At 41.0% G+C, this 18,482-nt stretch overlaps 1 protein-coding gene and 1 pseudogene across 1 annotated transcript in view; both read left to right on the top strand.

Annotated features, from left to right (window-relative positions):
• Window positions 1–13,080: 13,080 nt before the first annotated feature.
• LOC126188619 (venom carboxylesterase-6-like) overlaps window positions 13,081–18,482 on the top strand; it is a 122,465-nt gene continuing 117,063 nt past the window's right edge. The window contains exons 1-2 of the mRNA XM_049930221.1: window positions 13,081–13,341; window positions 16,370–16,507. Of these exons, the coding sequence (XP_049786178.1) occupies window positions 13,081–13,341; window positions 16,370–16,507 (399 nt within the window). The remainder of the gene's footprint in view (window positions 13,342–16,369; window positions 16,508–18,482) is intronic.
• Window positions 16,614–16,731, top strand: LOC126189324 (5S ribosomal RNA; annotated as a pseudogene).

Here is an 18,482-nt window from a genome sequence, read left to right as displayed (position 1 = left end):
TTGGATGGCAATAAATACATATAGTAACTATTTATTTGTGATACTGAATTTTAATTTTTAAAACTACTTATACTACCCAAAACTACAATAAAACCCTTAACCAGTTACCCAAATACTAATATTACATCGCCACTACACAATCTGCCATGTTTATTTCATTTATTTTGGTGCACTTAACCTGTAGATGGTTCTCTCATCTACTGGCTCCACCCTTATGATACCCTGGTCAACGGTCACCCTCTGTTTGATTCCTAGGGCGTCAAACAGCACGTCAACAGCGTGTCTACTATAACAAGCAATTCCACCAATCACTGTTACTTCTTAAAGCCCACACTTTCATTATCACTTGCACCAACGCAATGTAAATTGTTGAGAAACTACATCATTCGGTGGTCGCCGACCTCAGTTGTCGTCTCTACATCTGCAAGAATTTTGTCTAGCCGGAGTGGTAAAATACTGACGAGTGGTTCAATACCTCGTGAAATCTTCCTTGCCCTTTCCTGGATACTGATGCGCTCGACTCGCTCCTTAATGCAACTCATGGAATCACAATCCTTTATGTCTGATGGCCATTACACGCCACATACAGGCCGTGGGGAATCAGGTAATGTATCACTACACTCCCCTGGTTAATAAATCTCATTTTTAATCTTTCCCTGATGCTAGGGAGAAGTGCACACATTCTCCTGCCTCTGTCTGAAGTGTCCCACTCATTTTGCTACAGTTATAATACCTGACTTTTTAATAACTTTTTCGTATTAGCATCAGTTCCAAGCATTCTTGGAACTTCCATTTGATTGTCTTTCTTTAACTAGTAAAGGGTTCCCCTTTTCCTAATTTCGAAGCCCAGTTGACATATTCCTGTAATTAGCCGGCACGGTAGCTCAGCATGTTCAGTCAGAGGGTTAGCTGCCCTCTGTAATAAAAAAAAATGAGTTAACTGATCAACAACGAACTAAAACGGATGTCTTACGACGTCCGCCCCGAGCAGATACAACGAACAAAAGCGAACAAAATGAGATTAAAAAAAAAAAAAAAAAGATCAGCGTGACGGACTGCTGTCCTCAGGGGCCCGGGTTCGATTCCTGGCTGGGTCGGGGATTTTCTCCGCTCAGGTAATGGGTGTTGTATTGACTTCTTCATCATTTTGTCCCCATCCAGCGCGCAGGTCGCCCAATGTGGCGTCGAATGTAACAAGACCTGCACCAAGGCGGCTGGACTTGCCACCCACTGCAGTCCTTGTAGAAATTGTGGACAGGCCCACTGTAGTCCTGGTAGAGATTGTGGTATTGGTGGGCCACCAGAGGTGCAGACCCACTGTAGTCCTTGTAGAAATAATGGTATTGGTGGGTCATCAGAGATGCAGACCCACTGTAGTCCTTGCAGAGATGGCCAGCAGCCATCTGTTGTGACTGTGCGGGTGCACAATCACCATTGAAGAGTCTTGCAGTTAATATAGCAAGTCCATAACCACCACATGTGCACTCACAAAGTATTTTTGAAATGTCCTTAGAACCAGCAATGCTGTTATCCAGTCCTTTGCTGAATTATTAACACACGTGCAAACACTATCAGTCCCTACTTCTCACATATTGTGCATTACTATGACCAACAGAAATGTGTGCAGTGAAATGAATGCTTACAAGTTACTTAATTTGATGAACTGGTGTCAATTACAATTTTATAACATAAGAATACAATAACAAAGGTACAAAATACATAATTAAAAACATAACAATACAGATAACATTTGTAGTAATACAGGCTTTACAAAAGAATCGAAATAGACATATACATCAGTGTTACAGGAATTATGACATGAGTACATACAGAAAAGATCAGAATTACTTTTTGAAACATCAACTTCACACTTGAGCATTAAAACAAAACAGAATAAATAATGTCTAAGCATATTTACAAGGTAAATAACATATTATTAATGCCAATTATATTTGAGGATAACAGTATTCCTCATCATAGTGAATGTAGCTTAGTATTAGAAGAAGAAAAAATTCTATGAAACTATACAGAGACAGGAAGAAAACAAATACACAAGGGTACACAAACACATAGTGGGATAACACAAAAGGAAAGGACAGGGTTTGTTTTCAGTGTAACGTTTGGTACTGTAGTCCAACCCAAAACTTCATTCCATAGATCTTTCGTCTTATTTCAACCTGTGTTTCCACCAAAAAAATCCTATTCAAGCATGCTTTCTGTATTTTTCTCGTATAACCTCTCAGTGCATTTCTTCAAATTCATCGCAACTCATTGTCTTATAGGCTACCCCCTCTTAAGCTAACTTAAATCTACTGAGCTCAGATGCTAAACTAAGGGACGAGGCAATGCAGCAGCATAAAACAATTAACACAAACATCAAGGACAAAAATTTTAAATAGGCAAAGCAATTGCAGTACTACAACTAATATGCAATGAGCAGCAAACAAGAAAAATAAATCAGTAATAAACTGGCTTAGCAGAGTAACACAAAGTCAAATTCAGTAACACTATGCCTGGCAAACAGCAGTAACTTATACCTAAACATGACATAGCTCAAGCAGAAAAAATAGTACACTAAAGACAACAATGCAGATAAGGGAAATGTCTATTCACATCTTAATGTCTATGTAATTAAAATGGTGCACCACAAAACTAATTCTACAAAAAATTACCAAGTACTTGAAAAGAAAATTATATATGCAGTTACTGTTATTGTTCTTTCCATTCCAAGAGCTCCTTTTTCGAAGAATGTGGGTCATAAAATAATTATTTAATAGATCTGTTGACAGAAAGTGTTCACATTAGAAAATGCATTTAATTTTATTTTATAAAACAAATGCTGCAACATAGCTGGAAACCAGATATCAAATGAAATAAGCAATTACGCAAACCAAAGCATAAAAATATCATTCAATAGTCATGTGACATTTCATAAGTTATTAGAAATTCTCTCAACTCTCGTAGAAAGACGCTTGTCATAATCAGGTGTGCAGATGTAAGTACCTTTCCAAGTAATGAGCGTGTCGTATTTGTGATGCCTTCTACAAAGGAATGTCAATAGCGAGGATAATGGCCTCTTTCTTTTCTCCACCTAATGGCTTTCTTTTGGCAGACGACTACCTCTCAGCTGGGCGCCCAAAACGCATTATGTGCAGGTGGTCACTTAACTTTATTACGGAAATATTTATGACAGCAATTTCTGCTACAGTGACAGTCTCATATAAAAATATTTCACAGGTCGAGAATTTGCGTTGCAGCCACAACGGAGGGGTATCTGTTGAGAGGCCAGACAACCGCGTGGTTCCTGAAGAGGGGCAGCAGCCTTTTCAGTAGTTGCAGGGGCAACAGTCTGGATGATTGACTGATCTGGCCTTGTAACATTAACCAAAACGGCCTTGCTGTGCTGGTACTGCGAACGGCTGAAAGCAAGGGGAAACTACGGCCGTAATTTTTTCCCGAGGACATGCAGCTCTACTGCATGATTAAATGATGATGGCGTCCTCCTGGGTAAAATATTCCGGAGGTAAAATAGTCCCCCATTCGGATCTCCGGGCGGGGACTACTCAGGAGGACGTCATTATCAGGAGAAAGAAAACTGGCGTTCTATGGATCGGAGCATGGAATGTCAGATCCCTTAATCGGGCAGGTAGGTTAGAAAATTTAAAAAGGGAAAGGGATAGGTTAAAGTTAGATATAGTGGGAATTAGTGAAGTTCGGTGGCAGGAGGAACAAGACTTTTGGTCAGGTGATTACAGGGTTATAAATACAAAATCAAATAGGGGTAATGCAGGAGTAGGTTTAATAATGAATAAAAAAATAGGAGTGCGGGTTAGCTACTACAAACAGCATAGTGAACGCATTACTGTGGCCAAGATAGACACAAAGCCCATGCCTACTACAGTAGTACATGTTTATATGCCAACTAGCTCTGCAGATGATGAAGAAATAGATGAAATGTATGACGAGATAAAAGAAATTATTCAGGTAGTGAAGGGAGACGAAAATTTAATAGTCATGGGTGACTGGAATTCGTCAGTAGGAAAAGGGAGAGAAGGAAACATAGTAGGTGAATATGGATTGGGGGGGAAGGAATGAAAGAGGAAGCCGCCTTGTAGAATTTTGCACAGAACATAACTTAATCATAGCCAACACTTGGTTCAAGAATCATAAAAGAAGGTTGTATACCTGGAAGAATCCTGGAGATACTAAAAGGTATCAGATAGATTATATAATGGTAAGACAGAGATTTAGGAACCAGGTTTTAAATTGTAAGACATTTCCTGGGGCAGATGTGGATTCTGACCACAATCTATTGGTTATGAACTGCAGATTGAAACTGAAGAAACTGCAAAAAGGTGGGAATTTAAGGAGATGGGACCTGGATAAACTGAAAGAACCAGAGGTTGTAGAGAGTTTCAGGGAGAGCATAAGGGAACAATTGACAGGAATGGGGGAAAGAAATACAGTAGAAGAAGAATGGGTAGCTCTGAGGGATGAAGTAGTGAAGGCAGCAGAGGATCAAGTAGGTAAAAAGACGAGGGCTAATAGAAATCCTTGGGTAACAGAAGAAATATTGAATTTAATTGATGAAAGGAGAAATATAAAAATGCATTAAATGAAGTAGGCAAAAAGGAATACAAACGTCTCAAAAATGAGATCGACAGGAAGTGCAAAATGGCTAAGCAGGGATGGCTAGAGGACAAATGTAAGGATGTAGAGGCTTGTATCACTAGGGGTAAGATAGATACTGCCTACAGGAAAATTAAAGAGACCTTTGGAGAGAAGAGAACCACTTGTATGAATATCAAGAGCTCAGATGGCAAACCAGTTCTAAGCAAAGAAGGGAAGGCAGAAAGGTGGAAGGAGTATATAGAGGGTCTATACAAGGGCGATGTACTTGAGGACAATATTATGGAAATGCAAGAGGATGTAGATGAAGATGAAATGGGAGATACGATACTGCGTGAAGAGTTTGATAGAGCACTGAAAGACCTGAGTCGAAACAAGGCCCCGGGAGTAGACAACATTCCATTTGAACTACTGATGGCCTCGGGAGAGCCAGTCATGAAAAAACTCTACCATCTGGTGAGCACGATGTATGAGACAGGCGAAATACCCTCAGACTTCAAGAAGAATATAATAATTCCAATCCCAAAGAAAGCAGGTGTTGACAGATGTGAAAATTACCGAACTATCAGTTTAATAAGTCACAGCTGCAAAATACTAACGCGAATTCTTTACAGACGAATGGAAAAACTGGTAGAAGCTGACCTCAGGGAAGATCAGTTTGGATTCCGTAGAAATGTTGGAACACGTGAGGCAATACTGACCTTACGACTTATCTTAGAAGAAAGATTAAGAAAAGGCAAACCTACGTTTCTAGCATTTGTAGACTTAGAAAAGCTTTTGACAATGTTAACTGGAATACTCTCTTTCAAATTCTGAAGGTGGCAGGGGTAAAATACAGGGAGCGAAAGGCTATTTACAGTTTGTACAGAAACCAGATGGCAGTTATAAAAGTCGAGGGGCATGAAAGGGAAGCAGTGGTTGGGAAAGGAGTAAAACAGGGTTGTAGCCTCTCCCTGATGTTATTCAATCTGTATATTGAGCAAGCAGTAAAGGAAACAAAAGAAAAATTCGGAGTAGGTATTAAAATTCATGGAGAAGAAATAAAAACTTTGAGGTTCGCCGATGACATTGTAATTCTGTCAGAGACAGCAAAGGATTTGGAAGAGCAGTTGAACGGAATGGACAGTGTCTTGAAAGGAGTATATACGATGAACATCAACAAAAGCAAAACGAGGATAATGGAATGTAGTCAAATTAAGTCGGGTGATGCTGAGGAAATTAGATTAGGAAATGAGACACTTAAAGTAGTAAAGGAGTTTTGCTATTTAGGGAGTAAAATAACCGATGATGGTCGAAGTAGAGAGGATATAAAATGTAGACTGGCAGTGGCAAGGAAAGCGTTTCTCAAGAAGAGGAATTTGTTAACATCGAGTATAGATTTAAGTGTCAGAAAGTCGTTTCTGAAAGTATTTGTATGGAGTGTAGCCATGTATGGAAGTGAAACATGGACGATAACTAGTTTGGACAAGAAGAGAATAGAAGCTTTTGAAATGTGGTGCTACAGAAGAATGCTGAAGATAAGGTGGGTAGATCACGTAACTAATGAGGAGGTATTGAATAGGATTGGGGAGAAGAGAAGTTTGTGGCACAACTTGACTAGAAGAAGGGATCGGTTGGTAGGACATGTTTTGAGGCATCAAGGGATCACAAATTTAGCATTGGAGGGCAGTGTGGAGGGTAAAAATCGTAGAGGGAGACCAAGAGATGAATACACTAAGCAGATTCAGAAGGATGTAGGTTGCAGTAGATACTGGGAGATGAAGAAGCTTGCACAGGATAGAGTAGCATGGAGAGCTGCATCAAACCAGTCTCAGGACTGAAGACCACAACAACAACAACTGTGATACATTCACGCATTTACATACATTTCATAACTCTTAAAGTACGATTCTTGGTTTCCAACAACCTTTTTTCACAAACCAGAATCCCTAACCACTACTCCTTATTCCTTACCTTATTCGTCGACACTTCTTCAATGTTTCATCATAATAAATACGTATCATAATCAAATTCCTCATATAGCATCAGCTTATTGATCATAAACATACCTCAACAGCGTAATACACATTGCCATCATAATAATAACATCATAAAAACTCAGCTAAATCTCAAAAACGTCGTAGCTTCCTTCAATAATTTCAAAACCTAAAAAAATTCTCTGCTCATTTAAATAGTGTCATCTACCTCAAACGTACTTTAAAAATCGTGATCCCATACCAAATACATCATTCAAAGCTCTCATAGTATCACAGCGGTTGTGAAAAAATATGAACAATTCACACAGTACAGACAAAATACAATTTCATAAGTGTGAAGTTACCCAACTGTGTAATTCCGTAAACATGTGTCACTGACGTAAAAAAAAAGTTTGTCTCTCAGTTAAATGATCAGATAGCTGTGTAATTTGCGTGTTAGAGGAATATGGTACCGATGTGTAAAGTTGTATAAGCAAATACCATATTAGCTAGGGCTCCTTGTGCTTGCCAAACACATGGTACACAAAGTAGGCGTGTACCCCCCTGAGGATTAATGTAATTATACCCTCAGGTGTTACAGATTACAGCAATGGAATGAAATGTATCACGGAAAACCTTTGTATTTCAAAAATCTTGAAAAATAAATGGTTTAAGTACATAATTAAGCACTCAAATGCGTGTCCTGTAGCGCTAAATGTGCGTCTTGCTGTAAGATAATTCTGTGGAAGTGTCGTAGTTATCGTTCTCTGTAAGCAAAGTTCTGCTGAAGTCAATGTACTTACCTCATGATACACAAAAGTGAAATGATTTGCGTATAGATATCGTAGTTATTACGCTTATTGTTATGATGAAGAAATTACTGTGCTGTAACGTATTGTTGTGCTACGGAAAAGGCTGTCTCATTGTAGCTATACCACAAAAGTTACTACTAAAACATTCCAGAATAATACAGAAAAACTGTGCAGATATGAAACAGAAACACCATAAAAGCAACATTGTATATTGTCACTCATTAGTAGCGTCGTGATAAAATCATGTAGCTGTCACATAAACTAACCACTGTGTCATCTGGTATCTCACTGAAAGTACTTTAATTCAGAATGTATTTTCAAGTACACCAAAATGTTGCATTAAAATCTCATTAGCAGTACTGGTAAATGTTCTAAGTATGTGAGCCTTATAGTCATTACATAATCGTGCAACTAACAGGTAAGAATGTACACACAGAATAACACTGTGTCGTCTGTTCGCAATAACAATGCATTCGTAATTTCTGTTTACATAAGTTCTCTTGGTTCTTGAATGGATATTTAACTTCAAACATTGTTGCATGGTAACAGTTTCTAAAGCATACTAGTAACGTGAAGTGAAACGTTTTATGGCAAAGACAAAGTTAAAAAGCAGATTATCTTTCAATAAATGGTTTCACATGTGAAATGTGGTGTAGCCCTTTGCTCTTCCAAGTACGCAGAGTTTCAACTTTAACGCAATTATCATGTGGTATACGTCGGTAAAGAATACTGGAATTTTTCTCAAGGTTAGCGTCTATGTTATTTTTCTCTGAGCCAGCCGGCGCACGCGGCAGCCTGCGGTGCGAGTCATTGTCTGTTCCTTTGTTGGCGCGCGTCGTTATTGTGATTTGGAGACCTAACTTCTACACATTCGCCTTGCCGAGAGGGCTCTGCTCTGTTTAAATCCCGCCAGTTCTGATGCAATTCAGGTCTGTCGTTACGATCATATCGTCTGTCGTCATGTCGGTAGATTCCATAGTTTCTTTCTTGTCGGTCACGTGGTAGAGAATTTCTCCCTGAATCGTAACTGCGTGCTGGACCGTTGCGTCTAAAGTTATTCTGTCTCCCTTGATAATAATTATTTTGGTTCCCATATTGTCTGTTTCTCTGATTGTCTCTGTGATAGTCATTACCGCGGAGGGTGATCTTTCCCTGTAATTATTACTACTCTGCCAACGGTTGTCATACGGGTGGTGTCTGTTTTGGTCACGATTTACATTGAAAGAATAACCTTGTCGTATATTCTTTCTGTCATCGCGGAATTGTGACGGATGTGATCTGTAATTGTTTTGCTCCTGTTTTCACGTTTCGCGATTGTCAGTGTCAATTTCCAGTTCTTGTAACAGTCCCTGAAAAGCTTCAATGTCGTCTTTGCAACGTCCTGCTAAAATAATATGTCTCAAATGTTCAGGCTGTTTGATTAAGCAAATGCGGATGAGTTCTGAGGGGCTGTATGGGTTTGACAGGTACTGATTCTTGTGCAACATGTCTTCAAAATATTTCACAAGACTGGAAAATTCAGATTGTTCGAAATGTTTCATCATTATGATGCTATGTTTTACTCGGTCTTGTGTAGCTTGAGACCAATATGCTGAGAGGAACGCATGGTAAAATTCTCCTTCACTGTGACAATCGTGAATGGCCGATCGCATTCTTACAGCTGGTTCATTCTCCAAGTAGCCACACATAAATTCTAACCTGTGCTCCAATGACCAGTTGGGAGGAAAACAATGAGAGAATTGATGGAGCCACGCTTGTGGATGAATATCGTTGGCAGAATTCTTAAACGTTTTGAATTTACGTGTAGTAATGAACAGCTTATAGTCAAAATCATCGTGTCGGCAAGTCGCATATCGATCATTGTTACGTCGTGTCGGCGGTTCCATCTCAAAATTCGGTGTACCTTGCCAATTTCTTTCATAATTTCCGAAGTGCCCTGAGTTATTATTTTGTGGCTGTTCCGTATTTCTATGTCCCTCTTCCCGTATTGGAGCGCGAGTGGCCTCTGAAATGCGTAATTCTTGTATTACCTGTGTCAGCTGATCTTGTACTTCCCGGATTTCTCTTTGATGTTGCGTATTAGTTTGATTCTGATTTTGTTTGAATTTCCTAATTTGTTTGCACTCTTCTGTGTCAGTGATGGCTACAGGTCTTGTGTCATTCAGATCATCATCTACCTTTGCAGATAAGTTAGTGAACTGATCCGAAAGTTCGGCTACTTTCTCCGATAGTGTACTTATTTCCTCAGTGTGTTTTTCTGAACCAAGTTTTAGAGTGTCCATTTGTGTTGAAATCGTATCTACTGTGTCCTTTAAGTTTTCTCGAGTTTTTGCAAGTTGCGTAACCGAATCGGCAGATGCAACTGAGTCAATTTTAGCTTGCAAGGTGTCGTGATATTCATGAACAGTAGTTTGGAGCTCTTTAATGGCTGCTTCGTGATTCTGTAATGCATTTTCATGCCGCGAAAAAAAGGTTGAAAATGCTCACAAATTTGTGTTTTTACATCATTACAGACTTTTCGACATTTCGATTCAATGTTATGTAACTCAGTAGTTAAATCTTCACGTGTTTGTTCAAGCTTATGTTCCACTGAGTCTAACTTTTGAAGCTTTTGTTCCATTGTGTCTAACTTTTGAAGATTTTGTTCCATTGTGTCTAACTTTTGAAGATTTTGTTCCATTGTGTCTAACTGTTGCTGTGTTTGTCTCTGATTTTGTTCCAGCGTTGTGTCTAACTTTTGTAGCCTTTGTCCCATTTGTTGCATTAACTGTAATAACAATGCACTGGTGTCTGAAACATGTTCCTCAGTGCTTTTCGGCAGTGAATTTGCACCGGCAACATCACATTTTGACAAGCGGAAAATGTGTCTTGACTCATTTGAGAAAACGGTGAGAACCCAAAACCTGAGTCTACAGTATTTGCAATATTGTGTTCTGTCCTTCCCGATTCCTTAGGCGAGCTGTTGCCGACCGATCGATCGATAATGCTTCCCTGTTCACTACCTGTTTCACTGTCTACTCCATTATTTGACGCCCGCTGCATTTCCCTATGCACAGTTACCAAATTACTACTTTGAGTATTAGTTAATTCATTACATGGTGGCGCTAACACACTGCTTCTGTCTTCACTGTCATTTCTCAGTTTACTTTGGAGCCTAGTATTACGTTTTTCACACGCCATTATTGTCACAATATTTCACACGACAACACAGAAAAGCACAATTTGAAGAGCAAAAATAAGAGAACACATTAACATAGCACTGAAAATAATATTTAGTTAATTGCAAGCGCAGCTGCGAAATACTTGGTGCAAATCTACATGCATGCCACAACTGTTTTACTGTACAACAATGAAAGACTGCAACTACAAAGGAGATTCTCTCTATAATTACGCAATAGCAATAAACAAAATCTACACTAATTACACAAACTACAAGAAAAAATCAGAAGATTCCCTTGAGGTATCCTAGGCTAAGGGTCGACGTATGAAACGTCCCCTTAGAAACAATTATACATGACTGTGCTTAAACTGACACACAATATTTTTAGCGCAACGCAATCTGACTTTCAGAAATCCGTACAAAGGAATGGCCCTGATTAACATTAACCTGTACCTTTCACAAATCACTTACCTCACAAAAATCTTCATTACTCGAACTACTGCAATACAGCGAGCGCCACTACTGCCAGCTAAATAAAAGATTCAAACTACGGAAGGCACTAACTACTAATAGGCATAGTTAGCAAATGAAAGATTTTGATAGAGAACAAACAATGTGTTTACCTTAATAATCATAATATATACAGCAGTTCATGCCATCCAGTATTGCAAATTTCAAAACTCCGCCATCTCTCTCCTCACATCCACCACTGCTGGCGGCTCACCTCCAACTGCGCAACGCTACGCGCTGTTCACATCCAGCTGCCGCTGCCCAACACTACAATGGCAGACAACAATGCAAACTAGCCACAGACTGCACACAGCACAGACAGTGATTTTCATACAGAGCGCTACGTAACGTTGCCAATAAGAAAACATAAACAGCCTACTTACAAGGGGCCTCCCGGCCAATGACGCCAAACGCTCATTTCCATTTTCCATTCGAGGTTGTGCAGTAGGCGCTCGTTAACGTTAGTAACACTCCTCACTGAACTCTTCTCACTAATGGGGCTGGCTTCACTAGGTGCAATCCATGAGCCCAAATGTTAGCCCCATATCCTACGACTGATGCTAACACAGATAGGTGGTATGCTCTGTTTTAGAAGGAAGATGAAATTGCCTATTTGGAATGTTTATAATTTCGTTTATCATGTTTGTATCTTTTCTGTCTGCTTCCTCTATATGATGTGCAAAGTTACGACATTCGTCCAGAGATACCCCTAGCGAATCCGTCACTGCTCTTCTTCCAATCCTACATCATTTAATTTTATTTGATGGTTTCTTGCTAGTTTCTCTTTCAGTAGGAGGTGTTTTGTGAGATGCTAGTGATAATTTTACACTTTGACACAAGGCAGGGCTCACAGAGGAAATAGAGAAAATCCGAAAAACAACAGCGTGATTCGTTACAGGTTCATTTAGTAAACACGAAAGCGTCACGGAGTGCACAGCTACCTCCAGTGACAGATGCTGCAAGAGAGGCGTCCTGCGTCACGTCATGGTCAAAATCAAATGTTCAAATGTGTGTGAAATCGTATGATACTTCTAAGGTCATCAGTCCCTAAGCTTACAAACTACTTAACCTAAATTATCCTAAGGACAAAAACACACACCCATGCCTGAGGGAGGACACGAACCTCCGCCGGGCCTCATGGTCAACTGTTGAAGTTCCGAGGACGTACATTTCTAGAAGAGGCAGCAAATATATTGCGATATCCTACGTATATCTCACGAAAAGACCGTGAAGGCAAAATTAGAGAGATTTGAGCACGTATAAAGCTTACCAGCAATCTTTCTTCCAGCGAACATTACGCAACTTGAACAGGAAAAGTTTGACAACGCATGAACCTGTGTTCAGTGTATGCCGCCTTTAGAATCTGAACACCGTCATTGTATGGCCGAAACCGGTTATGACTGTGTCATAAACATGTGATTGCGTCTATAAATAAACAAAAAATATTTTACAAAATAATCAATCACGCACTCCATAGACAAAATGTCGTTTTTTTCCAAAAGCAGGAAATGACACGGGTTCACAAAGTACCCTTCGCGAAACACCGTGAAGTGGTTTGCGGTGTGTAGACGTAGCTGTAGAAATGAATAATGTCTACAGTCGACAGCGAATATGATCTTTAACAAATTCTGCATGGCATAAGAAGTTGAAATACTAGCTATTCCTCGTGAAACATCGTGTGTGTGACAAAGTTAAGATTTGAAGAAATGACTGTCTTAGAATAATGTTTACATTTAGAGAACTGCTGAACCTGAGACATTTACAACTAATCAAAGGTACATTGGCAGGTGCTTTATTCATTATCTGAAAGGTATTACTCAGAGCACTTTTGATGGGGACGCTGTTAAGCAAACTTTGGGTTTTCTGTAGCTGACTCGTATTCGCCACTGACGTGTCTTTGAAGAGCCTGACGTGTCTGAATGCTGCAGGACGGTTCAGAAGTGGCAGACGTCGGTGTCGATAAGATAAGTCGCCGTGCCGCAGCGGCAGTGTGGCGGCGGCGTATACCGGCGCCATGCGAGCCTGCTGGAGGACGTGGTGCGTCGCCCTGGGCTGCTGCCTGTGGCTTCTGGGGCCAGCACCGGCCCCGGCCCGCGGCGCCGACCAGCAAGGGGAGGGGGAGGCGGGGGCGGAGGCGGAGGACGCGGCGCCCGTCGTCGAAATAGCCGACGGCAAGGTGCGCGGCCGAGTGATGACGTCACGAAGCGGCCGCCGCTTCTACGCCTACCTCGGCATTCCGTACGCAGAACCACCCGTGGGGCCACTGCGCTTCGGGGTGAGTGCACGCAGTCACCAAGCGCTGTGAGACTGACATTGATCTTGTGCAGCGTTCTTTTGTAATTCGACAGCAATAATGTTCGATGTGAATCAGCCTCAGTCTGTCAGAAGCAGTCTGTTTGTTCTCTTAACCGCCTGAGGAGACCGACAGTATGATTCCTTTGTATAGGACACAACCGATTTCCTTCCATTTTATCTTCTCAACTGTCAGGTTGTTGGGTAGCAAGCGCCATCCGCTGTTTATCACTATTACGCTTTTCAAAGTCAGCTGTATTTACTTCTGCATTACTAGTGTCCTTGTTTTATGTAGTTATTAATCTTTTCCCGAAGGCTTCGCCTCTATATGTGTTCAACACATGAACACTGTTCTTCCTCCTTCTGTTTGTCCATGTGGTCCTTCCATCAATACTATTTCCTCCTCCCCACTCATCTCTTCATCTCCCCCTCCTACTCTCTTTCGCCATTTCCTCCATCTCTTCTCTCAAACTATATCTTCCTCCCCCCCACCCTCTGAACATGTCATCCTCCCCCTCTCTCTTTTCATTTTCACCTCCTGCTCTTCCTTTCCCACCTGTCCACTACCCATCTATACCTTCCATCTGCCTCATGCACATCCCCCTCCTCATCTCTCTCTGTCCAGTTGGACCTCCCTCTTATATTGTTCTTTTCCTCCTCCACAGTCATGCTCAAATGGTTCATATCGCTCTGTGCACTGTGGGACTTACCTTCTGAGGTCATCAGTCCCCTAGAACTTAGAACTACTCAAACCTAACTAACCTAACGACATCACACACATCCATACCCGAGGCAGGATTCGGACCTGCGACCGTAGCGGTCGAGCGGTTCCTGACTGTAGCACCTAGAACCGCTCGGCCACTCTGGCCGCAGTCATGCTCATCAGCATGCTTCTTCAATACACTTCAGTAAAGCTGGCTGTACTATTGCCACAACACATTATGTCTTGCAGGGTAGGCTACACATCAGGGGCTTGAATATAATTAATTTTCCCTTGTCATAAAGGTCGCCTTGCAATGCAGGTCTATAAATCAGCCTGATGATACTCTAGAACATCAAAACTGCCATGCCATGAAGCTTACATGTTGGGGCCCAGAAAACAGTTTCTTGTTCTGATTGCCATGCAAAGCAGGTTGATTTCGTACAGAAATACAGTTCCCACAAAATACGCCTGTTCTGCATGCAACCTACATACCAGGGGCTGAAAAACACATTTTTTCTCTTATCTCTGGTGCTATTGGAGCTAGGATACTACAAGTCCCACAGTGCTGATGCTCATGAGGCCTGCTATTTCTGTGCCAAATTTAGCTGTAAACGATCCATGGATGAGAGAGGAGATAATGGGCATACACACATACACTCTGCCCCATCCTTTTGGCCCTTCTTTTTTCCAAAATGCTGAGTCAAAAGGTTGTTTGTATCTTTTTTCCTATTGCTCTAGATTCCCCATTTACTCTATTTTTACTCATTGGTTATTTTTTTCAGTCCATGATGCTATTACCATGCATCACCATCACCAATTTTAAAAGGTCTCAAATTTATTTTTAACTGCTTCTCAATGGGTCCAATCCTATTTTGCTATATTTCAGATGATTTTAGTGAAGTGCTTCTTCGTCTTCATTCTAATACTGTTTTTCAATTTACCTCTTGCTCACAAAAGATGCTTTTGCATGGGCTTATCCCAACTCATACATCCTTTATATTCTTTCCATATGGCATAATGAGACTTCACGCAAAACAGAATTCTTTTGCAACAGTCAGCTTTTCTCCTGACAACAATATGTTTGCATCCTTCTCTCAGGTTCCACTGAATTTTATTTCTGAAGTTAAAATCTTCTGGGATACTAGGCCACGTCATATTTCCTCTAAAAGAATCGACGTTTCGACCCCTCTGTTGGATCTTCCGGTGTCCACTACTGCTAGAACACTAGCAGGAGTGGATACCAGAAGATCCTGATGAAGATCCCAGCAGAGAGGTCGAAACGTCGATTATTGTATGGGAAATATGACGCTGCCTAATAACACAGAAGATTTTAACGTCAGTGACAATGGCCACGAAAGCCTGCAGACTTACATTTTATTTTTGTTTATTTATTCTATATTCTTGTGCAATAAGAGCTTGACTATGTCTCTGATGACCCAGTCCCTGACATGACGTTTTGTCATTGAGCTTATGATTTGATACTGTCCACAGATGACATATTTTCTTTATTCGTCTGCTATTGTATCAGTTCGATATAAGACTTACATGTACAAAAATCCAGCGATGCCAGATCCGACTGCTCGTCCTTGATCGTAAGCACTCAAATGACGTCTTGCAGACTTGTTGCCATACCACAGGGAATATCCTATTAATAGGTTCCACAACTATCTTCGTCAAACACCGTACTACATGAAATGTCGGATATATAAAGAGCTTTCGTGCACAAGTTTCACAGGTAAATATGTCCCGCCATCTACGTTTCATTTTACCACCATTGATTGGATGTGCAATAGCAGTTGTCGGATGTTCCGTAGCATTTGTCAGTTGTTATTTTAGCACGTATCAGTTGTTCCTTGGCAGTTCAAGCAGTGTGCATGCTCATAGTTCTGTACGTCTTAGCACAAGTCCTATCATCCTGTCTCTTTCCCTACTAAGCGATTTTCATAAAATTTTGTTTCCTCGCTAGAAACTTAAGACTGTAGCGCTTGATACAACGTGCCGTTGTAATATTAAGCTGCTCTCCCTTGCATGGCGTTCCAAATACTTTCAGCTACTTTACTACTTCCAATGTCCGTAATTCGCTTTAGTCTGTTACTGTGTTCCAAACGCATAGTTCCAAAAGCACTTCCATTCTGGATCGTGTGTAATATCAGTAGATTTGGTTGCTACGATAGCAATATTTTTGCTTTATGAAAATGCTTTCAGAGGCTTTCACAGATGTTAATAAAGTGCTGATTATCTTTCACTGTCCTCAGTAAAATGAAGGTATGGCTCTTCTGTCTAATAAACACTACTTGTTTGTTTGCAGTTACCCATACCGCCAGAGAAATGGGACGACGTGCTGAATGCCACGAAGGAAGGCAGTCCGTGCCCACAGCTGACATACCCAGAACTCAAGTACAGGGGCAAGGAGGACTGTCTCTACTTGAACATCTTCACCCATCAGGTAGGAATACCACCGACAACTCAGTCGTCCGTGAGAATGCGCTGCGGCCTGTGAGGTCCCACTGCCTTCTCCTGAAGGAATTATACTGCTGAGCACTGTTTTAATTGCCAACGGTCTTGCTGCAGTGGTAACACCGGTTCCCGTCAGATCACCGAAGTTAAGCGCTGTCGGGCTGGTCTAGCACTTGGATAGGTGACCATCCGGTTTGCCGAGCGTTGTTGGCAAGCAGGGTACACTCAGCCTTATGAAGCAATCTGAGGAGCTACTTGATTTAGAAGTAGTAGCTCCGGTCTCGGAAACTGACATACGGCTGGGAGAGCGGTGTGCTGACCACATGCCCCTTCATAACCGCATCCAGTGTCGCCTGTGGGCTAAGGATGACACGGCGACCGGTCGGTACCTTTGGACCTTCCAAGGCCTGTTCGACCGGAGTTTAGTTTGGTTTACTATTTTCATTTTCCATTTAACAAGGCAGCTTTCGCTATTGACTCACCTGGGCGCATGTACTGAGGACAACAAGGTTGTGGTACGTTTTATGACAGCTGCTCATTACATGGCGAAGCACTCGTCGATGGACCAGGTTGCTACATTATTCGCTGAATCCTGATAAAAAGTATGAACGTGTTATGGGGAAGGGCTATAGGCAGAGATTCCTCTATTTAGTTAATAGGCTTTAGTTCAGTTGCGTTGATTATTTGTGTATAATTTAACAAATAATTTCTTTTTTAATTTTCTTAATTTTTAAGTATATTACCTCCTCTATGTAGTTTAGAGGCTTTCGTTCAAATGCGTTCGTTATTTGTATATACTTTAACAAATAATTTCTTTTTTAATTTTCTTAATTTTTAAGTCTATTATCAGTGTATGAATTATACAGTGACTCATTCGGTGGCTAAATAACTTAGGCTCTGATAGTCCCATAGAACCAGAGAAAATAATATAAATAACATGTGGTTATCACAATACTTTAAACTCTATGTTCCGATACGCGGAATCTTAATGAGGTGGGAAAAATTATAATTCATGGGCTGTCATTATTGCTTATAAGTGGCGTTAAGCACATTACCCTGTACCATAAGCAACACACCGATGAACGAAACTGTAAACTCACCACTTTTAATGAATATTACTGGAGATAGTGAATCGGACAGTATAAATACATTTAAAGTATCACTAGCTAGAACATCCGAAACTGAAGGCAGATACCATCAGTGATGAGCAATTCTAGACGAAAAGCGATCTTGAGTGATCGAGAGTAGTTTGTCTCAAACCACAGATGGTATCGAGACATTATAAATCAGTTAGCATCTGTGTTAGCCATTCTATGTAATCACGGACAGACATCCAAAGAAGGTTGTGCGCTAGATCAGCTCCTTATAGGGTTAAATGTCAACCAAATCATACACTATCCGACCCGAAGTATCTGGACACCCCTATGAAATTCGGAACTGACCATTAGGTGCCACGAGAGGTGACCATCAGTATAAAAAGAGGCGAGGAGGAATATTTTGTTGTTAGTCGACAGTAGTAGGAGTAACAGCAGAACGGGACGGTCAATAGAACTCAGTGACTTTAGTCGAGTGCTAGACATAGGGTGTCACCTGACTGACAAGTTTTCTCACCTCCCACTTAACTGTCACAGTACTTGTAATGGATCCTGATGCAGTTTGTAATTCCTGTATGATGGTGTGGATAGATGTCTGCCTGTTACACATTACGGCCCTCTTCAACTGTCGACGTTCTCTGTCAGTCAACAGACGAGATCGGCCTGTACGCTTTTGTGCAGTACGTGTTCCTTACGGGGTTTCCACTTCACTATCACATCGGAAACAATGAACCTAGGGATGTTTAGGAGTGTGGAAATTTCGCGTACAGACGTATGACACAAATGACACCCGATCATCTGACCATGTTCAAACTCCGTGAGTTCCGCGGAGCGCCGCATTCTGCTTTCTCACGATATCTAATAACTACA

Source organism: Schistocerca cancellata, chromosome 5 (assembly GCF_023864275.1).
Source record: "Schistocerca cancellata isolate TAMUIC-IGC-003103 chromosome 5, iqSchCanc2.1, whole genome shotgun sequence".
NCBI classification, from domain to species: Eukaryota; Metazoa; Arthropoda; class Insecta; order Orthoptera; family Acrididae; genus Schistocerca; species Schistocerca cancellata.
Note: the sequence above shows the minus strand (reverse complement) of the source record. Positions and strands in the feature narration are given on the sequence as shown.